Consider the following 13132-nt stretch of genomic DNA (forward strand, 5'->3'; position numbering starts at 1 on the left):
AAATCAGTGTTCCTGATATACAAGTATTTCTTGGTTTATGTGACCAATTTTTAAAGTTGTACATAAAATTGAACTTTAATGAAACATTTTAAGATTTAAGTAGGACTCCTTAAAATGTTCTTGTAATTACCCCATTATTTCTAAGATTGACTTTTTACTTAGTGTTTTTCTTCATGGAAGAATTTTTAAATTAATTTACTTCATTTTAAAAGGACACATTTTAAGAGCATTTAATGAGTGACTGATGTTTTATTCATTGAGGACAATAAAAAACATTCACCTCTCTGGTATCTATTAGGCCATTGTTGGAAAGATTTCGCTCTTTCACTGTTCCCATAAGGTACAGAGAGGAAATACTACCTTCTAGGATAAGGTCTTTAATGACTGATATGAGGTTAACCTCCCACTGTTTTTCCTGTGGGTCTTATTTCAGCTTGCCTATGAGAGAGACCAAAAAAACAAACCAGAAACTGTTTAGTCTTTCCTTTGCTTCAAACAGTTCTCTGGTGTTCAGGGACATTTCCTCAGTTCAACTGACAGGTACAGGTGCCTTCCGAGTTTATTTAATATGACCAATAGATCATTTATTGTGGATTTGCAGTTTTATTGCAATGCCCAAATATATGTTATAGCCAAAAAGCAATAACAAACTTAAGGCAGAAGAACTGAAGATTAACACAGATTTTCAGTGATGAAGATTACTATTTATCAATTGTGTCAGTGCTGTGGAGTCTGTAGTGACGTAGTACCATCTCTCATTACTTTCTTAGACTAAAAATAATTACTTTATCATCGTAAAAGTGATAGCATTTCTAGAATTTTTTAGCAAGTCATTATTAATCATGTTCATTCTCAAAAGGACTAGCTACCTCAGGCAGGAGTTTAAAGAACTCTAGAATCAGTAAATTAGAAAGGCATGGCCATCTAGGAGAGCTTGTAACTCTCAAATTTTGGTAAGAGTTACCTAGAGTGCTTGTCAGAACATATACTGTAGGGTCCTAGCATTTCCAGTGTACTATGCCTGGGGTGGATTCCCTGGATTTTCATTTCTAATAGTTTCCAGGTGATACTAATACTATTTGTATTAGTATTAGGCACCACACATTAAGAGTCACAAATGCAGAAAAATGATTGTTCCCCTTTGTGTTGTTGTTGTTGTTTATAACTTCAACTTCTATAACTTTACTATTTCTCTAAACCTTTTTTGCTCCTCAAAAGACTTAAAATTTAGCATCTTTTCTATTTGTGAAACATACTTAACCTTGGTCGTTTATAAACATTTTCTTCACTCTTTACAAGTTCTCTTTTCTTAAAATCCGGGCTTACCCTTTAACTAAAGATATATATATATATATGTTAGCCACTTAGTCAATTCTGACTCTTTGCTACCGCATGGACTATAGCCCTTCCGGGTCTTCTATCCATGGAATTCTCCAGGCAAGAACACTAAACATATATATATATATAAAGATATGAATTAATTTTAATAACTTTATGACCATTAGTTCATTTATTTTATGACCTACCACTGTAATTTTTGTATCATTTTCACCCACACCAAACTTTTAGAATAGAATATTATGAATATAACCATGTTGAAAGTGTTAAATCTTATCCATGATAGTTTGCTGGATAAAATCCATCTAACTGTATGCATTCAAACTAGTTTCCATATTTGATTAGCTTTATTGTCATCATTCCCAGTAATTGCTTAAGATTCCAGTTGTCAGATTTCTTTAGACAAGTAAGAAATGAAATAAGTTTTTAAAGCATGTTACAAAGCAAAACTTAGTTACAGTTGTTGGAATGAAGAATTCAGCTACAGCCAAAAAAATGTTTTAATAGAACAAAATGCAGTCCAAAGCCTGATTGAAAGCCACCAATTTTATAGTTTTCTTCAAACAACATCTTCATTGTTTTCTGGAAAGATGGTATTTGAGAAAAAGAAATGTCTTGAGTTACTTTTTTTATGAGGAAAGAATTGCTGAGTCTCTTAAATGGTTAATGAGAAGAAGTAATAGTTAAACACTTGGAGCATTGATTTCTGATTTGAATTCTCCAACACAGGCCAGCCCTGAGGGAAGAGGGGAAAAAAGCTTGCTAATTAACATTTGATTACTGATGCCACCTTCTCTTTCCCCTTGCACCATCCGGTTTCAAGTGTTTTTGTTCAAGAAGTATTTTTAGGAGGATTTTAACTTGCATCCTAGTAAAACAGATCCATGGGCAACTGCATCGAGTGTACAGTATGTTAAAAAAAAAAAAGAAAAAAGTCCTTAGATATGAATGTTCAAAACCCAGTCTGGATCAGAAGTGATTGGTTTCCTATTATAAGCCTTTCTGAGCACCAGTGATTGCTAAGAAACTGGAACTAAGCCTAGTCTGTGTGTCTTATTTTAATCACACACAGATACTTATTTGTTTGGTGCAGTTATTATTTAGCAAACTCAACTGGAACATCATTTGATGGTGTGAATTACTTGCAGTTCAGATTTTGATACTTTTAACGTCTGAATAAGCTTAGGTTCTAATATTCCCAAAGGCCTTTCTCTTCTAAGATTGAAAAGAGAATGAGATAAATGTATGTAGTTTCAGGATGCTTTTTTGTAAGGGCTGTCATTTGTCAAGGTATTCTAAATTCAGAAAATCTAGAAACTAAAGTGCTAACAAACCGATAGCTGTTCTAAGCCCATGGCAATTCAGTATTTTATATGTTTCTTTTTGCTATTTTAAACTTATTGATATGTGAAAATTCATAGCCCAGATTTCAAAATTTTTTAAATGTTGAAATAAATTAATAGAACTTTACAGTTGTATCACTCTGCTGTTAGTATTTTGGCAACACTTCGCCTGTTTGGTTGATGAAATAATTATTTGGGAAACCAGGATGTAAGTAAACCAGTAAGCTTTACTTTTAAATGAGATCTCTTTGGGGAAAAATATATTGAGTCTTTTCTAAAAAAAAAAACAAAAACAAAACTAAGACTTTTTAGTATAATTAAAAGCAAAAACTAAGACTTTTTTTTATTCAAGAAAAAAATTCACTTAAAATGTTTATTATATGTCTGGATTTCTTAACTGAAATTATTTGCAGTTTTCCTTTTTGATGTGTTGTATTTATTAACTCTTTACTATTTTTCTTTCATTTTCTAGTCTTAATGGTTTTAAACTTTCCCTCTTTACTTGCATATCTTAAATGTACTTAGCTCTTCTTTTCCTGTACCTAGGATTAACTCCAGTCTTTTCCAAAAAATCAAAGAATTTTAGAGCTTAGAAAGTTAGCAATGAGTTCATTTTGTTCTCTTCTAATATTGAATAAACTGGTCTCAGTTTCTACCAGTTTGTACCACAGTAACAGCTGGGTAGAATTGGGACTAGAAATCTAATTTTCTGTCTCATATTATGGCACAGTAACTCAAGTTTTGTGACTTCTGTGTAACATTATCAGAATCTTCTTTCAGGTGAATAATACCTGAATGAAATTTAAACTTCTTAAAATATTTTCAGTAGTGTATCCAACGTATAGTTCACAACATTTTGCTATAAAATAGAGCTGACAAAGTTGTCTACCAGTTTTTATTTTTTCAGTTTGAATAGCTGCAAATAGCTGCAAATGGCTCATTTAAGGCTAATCTAAAACCTCAACCTCAAAATCTAGCCTTTAGAAGAGGAACTGTCTAAGAATTATTTTCTAAGAAATTCTGATAAAATTTAACCAAAGTATAAAACTGTTTAAAAATGTATGGAACTCAAAGCTTTGTGGGAGATGAATGTCTTATATAATTTTATATTGAGCAAGTCGTAATATAGTAATCTTTTTTCCCAGTGCTGTGTGTATCATTGAAGTTTCCACAGTGAGGAAATACAAAGTTTGAAGCGGAGATCATTGCTTACATTATTTATTATACATAAATAGATGTTTACTAACAGTGAAAAGCAAATAATAAGGAAATGAATCAATACTGCATTAATTCTGTACTATTTCAGGGTAATCTGATTCAAATATGTTTTTCTTAATCACAAACAACTGAAGGCAGAGAAATGAAACTGTTCTTTTAGAAAATCTGGAAAATAAGCTCTGGAAATCTGTTGTCAATCTAGAACCTTTGATCCAAATACAGTGTAGTTTGTAACATAATTGTACTGTTCAGTTGCTAATCAAAGCTTTCATTAAATTTTTTCAGAACTAATTGAAACATTTATGTAGTTTAGCAGCCTAAAATCTCATAGATTTAGAGCTTAATGCATAACAAGAATTGAAAAGATTATGAAGATTCAGAATGATCTTGAGCCAAAGCTGATCAAAGAAATTATGTAAGACAAAAGGGCCCTTAGGAAATGTTACCCTGTGAAGTGCCACTTGTCCTTAACTGGAATTTAACACAAATCTCTAAAGATGAAACTCCATGAGAAGTAGCACAGTAATGGCAGCTGAGCATGCCAGCTATAGCAACTTAGCCTGTGTGTGTGTTCTTTCTCTGAAGAGCTCTTAAATCTCTCAAATCAATCAATCTCTCAACCTTCCCCCCTCTCCAGCCTCTCACTTCTCCCCTTGCCTTAAGTCTTTGCTCTCTCCTTCCTCCATTCCTTCATCCTCTCTCTGAGAAAACTGTATCCTGCATTTGATTCATGATGACCTTAAATCCATCTGCATCATTTTATAATTAGGTACATTTGAACAATTTTTATTTTGTATATATTTCTGATTTTTTCTTTCCTGCAGGATTGTCACTGAAAATTTAAAGTCATCAATAAAGACAATAGAATATTTTTATCTCTATTAATAAAACCATTATTCATTTTGTGCCTTTGCTATCTTATCATTTGTCTTTCTTCCATATACTGGTAAAATCTGCCTATGATTTTAGCACTGATAAACATGAAATTATTTTTTAAAAACTAATTTGTTTTCAGGTATATTGTTTAGTGATTATGGTTTAGCACAAGATTCTTTTGGCTTAATTTCAGAAATACTGTGAACTTAGCTTTTCCATTGAAACAGTCAAACATCAGTCTAATATGCTTTATGTTGTACCCTCTCAGCCAAGTTCTTTCTGCATTAACCAGTTTATTCTATGACAAGTTGCTTAACAGATGTCATTCTGGGGAGAACAATGAAGCCAAATACTTGTGCAATGGCTAACATTACTCTAACTTTGATCACTTTTGTTCAGCACATCAGTCTGGCGTTGTGCTTTATACCAACATAACACTATAGCCAGAACATGCTTTTCAGGCTTAGAACAGCAAAGGAATGTTATTCATTCAGTGCAGTTACAGATGAGTTAATGAAAGAAGAAAAATACTGTTTATTTCATAGTACCGTATTGTTATGTTTTAGAATTAAGATGGAATTTGAAGAATTCCACTCCAGAGTTATTCGTTTATATATTCAACTCATAGTATTTGTGTATATTCTCCAGTGCAGAGGTAGCCTTGCCACCTTTCTAACAGATGTAAATATTTGCCCTGCCTTCCCCTCCACCTTCAAGAATAACTGCTGACCCTTGGTGTCTCTAGACAACATAATTAAAACTAACTTTAAGAAAGGAATTTTTTGACTTGTGGCTTAAAGTTTCCTCATACTCCCATCTTCTGTCCTCTCCCTTTCTTTTATTAATAAACAATAATAATAATGCTTTGGCTTTATGGAACACCTTTCCTCTTAAGAGCACTAATGTTTAAGCATGACAGAATAGTCTTAGCTAGTGCAGGTGATAAGAGGTTAGTCCAGTTGCATTTTGTTAAATTGTTGGGTTGATAATGACTAATGAAAATTTCCAAACTTGATATGACTGACCATAAACAAGATACTGCATGGTAGACTGGCCATTGCTAAGAATCTTGGGGAAAAAAGCTGTTTGTTTGAATTGAGTGGGGATCAAGCCATGCCCCCAAGCTTCACAGTTCTCGTTTACTAAGTCTTTTTTTCACAGGTGTATATTAGAGATAAAAATAGATTGAGTTCCAGGTTTTGTTTTGTTTCTTTCTTTCCCCAGTGAATATATTTCTCCATTTCACTGGAAGTGTAACTTAGATATGCTTATGTATAATAAACAGTAATGTGATACAGAAATGCTGTAATTGGACAATGTGTTACTTCAGGCTTCTGCATTTTAAAAACATGAATGAACGCTGCTTCTTTTCCACATGGAAATCATAGAATGTATTATGTGCAACATTTCAAAATTAGTTTCACTGTTACAATATGTTAATCTCAGAATTTACATGAAGAGTTTGCTAAGATGGATGATCTCATCATTCTTATGATTTGATCATTTATTTGGAAATATGGAATGAAAGAGAATTTTTGTAACTTGTTTAGAGAAAAAGGCTAGAAAAGGATATGATAATTACTGAATAAGAGTTTAACCTTCCAACACTTCATTCTGATAATTACTTGTGTCCTCTCCTTTAAAGTTAAAAAGTATTGGGAATTCCCTGGTGGTCTAGTGGTTAAGACTCCATGCTTTCATTGCTGTGGGTGCAGGTTCAATCCCTGGTAGAGAAGATCCCACAAGCTGTGTGGTATGGCTATAAATAAATAAGTAGTTTCAAAGTATAATATTAAATGTTGAAAAAAATAGTTTTTCAACTTTTATCTTATTTAAAATAAAAACTGTCAGTACTATATTTTCTTTGGGGGAAGGGCCTAAATAATATATTAATGGATAGCCCTCAGGTAATAAATATTTTCTTAAAATAGTTTCTAATTTGGGGTGATTAAAAAATATATACCCTGTACAGCTTTAGTATTAAGTATTGTATCCTTGAAATGTACATAAAACAGTGAAGGAAACTCCAGGTTTTTCCTTTTACCCTGTTGGGAAAGAAACTACTACCCTTTTGACTGAAAAGAAACTTGAAGCCATCCAGGATTATAAAAATAATCAGCAGGGTGAGGTAGGAGAATATGGTTTGAACTGTTATTTCATTTAACCTTCATTGAGAATCTGCTTTTAAATTTGGTTTAGTTTTATTTAGTAAAATTTTTTTATGATTTGTGTTTTCCTAGTTTCAAATTCTTATTTTAAATCTAGAAAAGAACAAAGGAAATACAGTGTATCCCATAAATTGACTAGCAGCTATCATAAGTCATGTGGAAATCCTATTTTAATTGTTTTATTTCTTTTTATAGGTAAAGAGAAATGTGTATGACCTCACGAGTATCCCTGTTCGCCATCAGTTATGGGAGGGCTGGCCAACTTCTGCCACAGATGACTCCGTAAGTGACAGTTGAATTGTCAGTCTTATATCCTCCTCTCTCTTTTGCCACTTTCAGCCTAATTGGCTGTGATATTAAGTGGAAATCAAATGTTTTGTATCCATGGAAATAATTTTTATAAATCATTTGCATTCACTTGAAGAACTAGTGTCATAAGCCAGATATATCAGCATTCTCTTGATAATGTTACAATATCAGTATCAGGAACTTTATGCTGCTTGATTTGACTTAAGTTTTTCCTTGATGAAAAAAATACAAATATTCAGATATTTCTAATGAAATGTCCCAAACACAAAAATTTTTTTCCTAAATTACAGATACTTCAAAATCAATTTAATCATGTTAATTTAATTTTATAACTGCATTTCCCATAGTTAGACCTACACTTTAAAAAGTTAATTTTTATAGTTAGTATTAATCACACTCTATTCTTAAACATACTTGTAATTTTCACTGCCATAAAAAACTGAAAGAAAAGACTTATTTTACAATTTTTAATTATTATGACATCTACTTATAATAATTTCCTATTGTAAATTTTGAAACCGTTCCTATCTCTGTCTTGTTTCCAGTGATTATTATTTTCTAAGGGAGTAAATTTTATCATTGAGGAGGCCGTTTGGCTACTTTTATCCACAGTGTTGATTGTTCTAACCAATTTTTTTAAGGAAACAATTAGAATCTTTCAAGAATTTTGAAGTAAGTCTTATTTTTAAAATAAATAGGGCTAAAAAGATGCTAAGATTTTGTAAACACATTACAACAATAAATATCCAAATAAATGATTATGGCTAGGAGTTTAATTATGTTTTCTTATGTTCTAAATATTACATTTGTCAGAATAATATTACATTTTGTCATAATAATAATTACCACTTCTCTCTTAGCACCACCATCATATACTTTAGTTTAAAGGAATTCTTTGTGGAAGACAGTAACATTTTTAAACAATTTGTTTATGTAGATGCCACTTGAGTCTAATTATTCTACAGTTTAAATATTGTGCCTTTGTAAAATGCTTTGTGGATTATGAAACTTCAAAAATAACCAGAAAATAGCAAAACTTGTTTTTTAAGTGAACCCTTCAGAAAAAAATTATTTAAATTTAGGCACTTACACTTATTTATAAACTGTTAATTTTGACATTGACATTATAGTATGTCATTATAATTACTGATGGTTGTCCACGGCTAAGTGGTAAGAATGTGGTTGTTGTTTTTAGTATGGTTTTTTCCTGTTAGACTGAGAAATTTGATGGAAAATACAATACATTTATTTTTATAAAGTTAAGAAACTAAGTATATAAATGATAGCTTTTTGTTTACCTGAGAATATATGAAGAAACCAGAAATGTTCTTAACATTGTCTAATAAACTGCTACAATTTGTAACATTAATAGAAGAAAATTATTAAGATGGAGCGTGTCACTGAGTTTCAGATACCTCACTTATTTAAAGCATTGTAATGAGGATTAGCAATAATACAAATACTCTGTTCATAGTAGACAATACATGGGAGTCAGTATTGTAACTTAATATTAACATAACTCAGAGAGTGATCATGGGCAAGAATTGACTGGTTTACATGAATGAAATGGTACCTGAGATTTGCTTTAAAATAACCTCTTGTGTTGGAAGAGTGAGTGGGGATATTTATAAATCCAAACTGATCATTGTTGAAGATAGTTAATGTGTATATTTGATTTTTTTATACTATACTCTCAAGTTTTGTATACATTTGAAAATTTCTGTAAGTTTAAAATAAAAATAATTGTCTGGTTTAAGATAATAAAGTCCAGAAATGTGGGACTTAATAGGGTTGGAAAAGTCAGTTGCTTATGGGCCCCATCTTTATGGATACCAAGCTGAAGTGGGCTTATCAGAGCAAGTTTCAAGAGTGATAGGCAAATCAGTGAAATGGAATATATTCCTCTGTAACATAGTGCTTAATATATTTTAATTTTATGTATTTATTATTTGGGGGTATGCTGGGTCTTCATTGCTAGTTGTGATGAGCAGGGCCTACTCTCTAGTTGCAGTGTTCCCGTTTCTCATTGTAGAGGCTTCTCTTGTTGCAAAGCATGGCCTTTAAAGTGTGTGGGCTCAGTAGTTGTGGAGCATGGGCTTAGTCGCCTGCCCTGGATCCCCCGCTTTGGTAGGCAGATTTTTACCGCCTTTTACCACTGGACCATTTTTTTCCCGTCTGTGCTTCTACTTGGTACTAGAAATCCAAGTAAAGAGGGAATGTCCATTAAGAAGACTTATTCTTTCTGCCTCATTTTTCATGTTTGCACCTAGTCCCAGAACCCGTGAAGTGATGCCTGCCTGTACCTCCCCAGAGCATATGTTGCCACATTGGCAGGATGTTGCCTTGATCTGCATGATTTGATACAACAAAGATGTTTAAGGCCAGGCTGCTTTTAATCGGTGCCATAGCAGATCCACTAGCTCCAGTGCTTGAGTCTTGGCAAAAAATGCTTATGATTGTAGTCTTTTAAGGAGATCCTAGCCAAAGAAATGTCATGCAAACTTTCTTTCATTAGGACTATAAAAAACTTGTAAAGCTGGTGCCTGTAATCTATATTGTTGCAGGCGATGGTGCTTTTATACTTATTTAAATCACTCAAGTGGAGGCATCTGCTACAAACTAAGATCGTCCTCACAGCTTAGGGCATGAATTGGGTGCAGCTGAGAAATGTCAGCTGTGTAAACAGCCTGAAATGTGTTACCAACAAAAATATAATTAATTTCTTTCCAAGACAGTGTGCCATAACTGAATATTTAGGATGGTTTAACTTTCAGAGAAAGCACCTGAACATTTTCTTCCCAATGCCAGAGTAGAGGATTGGTTATAAAGGTCATTAAAGGTGAGATTAGTTTATACTTTTCCTGCTCAGTTGCAGAAATTTCTGTGGCTTTGAATATATAATAGTTTTAGATACCAGTGGCTTCTGTGAATTAATGGAAATATCTTAGATCAAGAAATTAATAGCTTGGGATGATGGAAATGTTCTAAAATTGGGTTTTGATGATGACTGTACAACTCTGTACATTCTAAAAATCATAGAATTAAACATTTCAAAAAATAAATTTTATGGCATGTAAATTATATCCTCAGTAAAGCTATTTTTTAAAGGATATGAGTGAAGAACTATATTAAAATATTTCTTGGTTTACATTTTTATGTTCCATGAGAAATACTTTGCAGTAATGCAGAAGGTGTTTTCTTCAATGTACTTCTCATTAACCTTTGACTTAACAAACAGGACAAAGAAAGACTTCTTATAATTAGATTCTTGTATAATCTTGAGTCTCTTACAAACGTGATAGACTACAGTCTTTTGACATTTCCAACACTACACAGTGAAGTTAACAATCATTTAAAGCATTGTTGCCCCATCTCCCTTCAAAGTTAAAATATTTTCTTTGCTTATAGTTGTACTCTGATGGGACATGGGATACTGTATGAATTGTAAATAACTCTTTTAGTTCCTTTCGCGCTCTTTCACCAGGGAAATAGGTATCTAAAGCTTCACCGGTAGGGGAATGTTTTCATGCTGTGACAGTTCAGCTGTGAGAACAAGGAGTTATAAGTAGGCAAAATCTCATTTTATACTTTAACAGGACACTTGATTTCCAGAGAGTAGAAATGATTTTAACTCTATGAATTATGGCAAGGCACCTTATTATAATGCAGACAATTTGAATATATGTAGTTTTTAAAACTCCAGGTTTTAGTAATACTTATACAAAGAAAGAAAAATTCTTCAGTTTTTAATACTTTTTGTTGTTCTCCCCTCCTCTTTTTTCTTTAATGGTAATCATCTGTAGTTTCATCATTGGCTAAGCAATGTTAAATCAGAATTTGAGAAATTAGGAATTCTAGGACCAGAGGTCTTTAGGTATATGCTAGGAGTCAGAAAACTACTTATTAAATATTAAATATTTTCACATTGAAAATGAGATCATTTATAAACAGAGTAAACCTAGTGGCTTTTCTGTGAAATAACAATAAAACAAAAGTCACACACATGACATATTCCTTTTTTATTATTATTAAAAAGAATTTGTGAATGAGGGAATACCATCTACTTTCATCCTTCTGGTGGAGGCCATTTTCTCCTGTAACTTCTTTCTAATGATTTGTTTTTGGCAGGTGTCAAATTATAAACATCCCCCTTATACTGGATCCCCACCCTCCACTGTATAGCAGCTGCTGTCCCAGTACAGACTCTCCCTATTACCACATACCTACCACACTATCAGTCTTATTTATCTTCAATGGCAACCTAGTATGTACTGACTTATGTACAGATTTTTATGCTGTCATTCACAACCTTCATTCTTTAGTGTGAAACTTCCCTTCTGGGTTTATTTTCCCTTACAAGCCTAGAGAAATTGCTCAATAAATGTTTCTTGAATAAGTGATTGAATATGGTACCACATATATCTCCACTTTAGCTAAATATTCATTTTGCTGTTCTTCTGATATACTTGGTTCTCTACTCCTGTATTTTATCATACTATTCCTTTTACCCACAATATCTGCAACAATTATTTCTTTCCTTCAAGACCTTTCCTTCAGAAACTTTGCCTATATCCCATGCTACCACCTCCAACCAACTTAGAAATTAGTTTCTATTTAAATTATTTTTGTTTTTCCTTATTTTTGTTATTTTTGTCCTTCATTCCCTCCTACCTGGCTCCATTACTTATCTGAGTAACTGCAAATAACTTGATTAACCTCTTTGAGTCTCAGTCTCTATAACCATAAACACAGAGTTTGTAAAAACTTAGAGCCAGTAGTTACAAATATAGTTACTTCTTTATTTATTTTGAAGATTTAAGTAGTCTGTACTAGATAATGTCTAATATATGGTTAACCTTTGGCTATTACTATTTTTTTCATCCATATATCTATTCATTCATTTGACATTTGTGAAAAAAACTCTTTTACACCAGTAAACAAACTGGACCTTAAAGTTATAAGGATGAAGTCCTGTTCCTTAGGGTTTGCAAAGTATAGTGTGAGACAGATACATAAACAGTGATGATTGAAGTTTATGTAAATGCAAAACGTAGAATCATAGAAGAGGAAACAACTAATTTCTCTAGCAGATGGTGTGGTGAAAAAATGGCTCCCTAGAAAAAGGAACCAAATACCCCTTAAGTTAAATTAAACAAGTCTAAACTACATTTTAATTTGTATCCTGTGTTCCTCGCTTATGTAAATTCTAAAAATTGAGAGTAAGAACTGTTTTCCTCATTTTTGTGTGCACTGCAGGATAAAGTGTAGTGGGTTTTTTTTTTTAATATAGTGTTTTATACATTCACTCATCTGAGTTGTTCAGAGCTCCACCAAGTTGACATCTGTGACAATAAACAACTAAATGATGAGTTGGTGTGATATAGTGACTTTATAAACTGAGAATCAGGTTTATTTTCTTTCTAATAAAAATGATCAAAACTCAATATTTCTTGGTAAGTAGACTAGCAAATTTAGAAGGTGAGGTGTGTGTGAGAGAAACAAGCAGACCAGTCCAAATTCATCACATCCCTACATTGCTATCACTTGGATAAGTTGTTTATTATAAGTTGTTTATTGTATGACCTTCATTTTCCTCATCTGTAAAATGAAGATGACGTTAACACCCTTGAAAGTCTGTTGTGAAGATTAAATGGATTAACATAATAGTTTGAACTGTATGAAATTGCCATTTTTAAAGGACAAAATGTTGAATATTAGCAATTCCATATGGTTTTACCTATATGTAAAGCTTATATTATATAATGCAGGATTTACCAGTTCAGCCCAAATCCTACTCTCTCTGTTTTTCCTGCATCATAAGCAGATCTTTTACCATCTGAGCCACCAGGGAAGCCCCAAAATTGGTATAAAACATTATAT

General features: G+C 32.4%; 1 protein-coding gene across 2 annotated transcripts in view; it reads left to right on the forward strand.

Moving 5' to 3' along the window:
• FAF1 (Fas associated factor 1) overlaps positions 1-13132 on the forward strand; it is a 485365-nt gene that overhangs the window by 250333 nt on the left and 221900 nt on the right. For both annotated transcript variants that reach the window (XM_068964657.1, XM_068964658.1), the window contains one exon: positions 7139-7225. In XM_068964657.1, the coding sequence (XP_068820758.1) occupies positions 7139-7225 (87 nt within the window). The remainder of the gene's footprint in view (positions 1-7138; positions 7226-13132) is intronic.

Source organism: Capricornis sumatraensis, chromosome 2 (assembly GCF_032405125.1).
Source record: "Capricornis sumatraensis isolate serow.1 chromosome 2, serow.2, whole genome shotgun sequence".
NCBI classification, from domain to species: domain Eukaryota; kingdom Metazoa; phylum Chordata; class Mammalia; order Artiodactyla; family Bovidae; genus Capricornis; species Capricornis sumatraensis.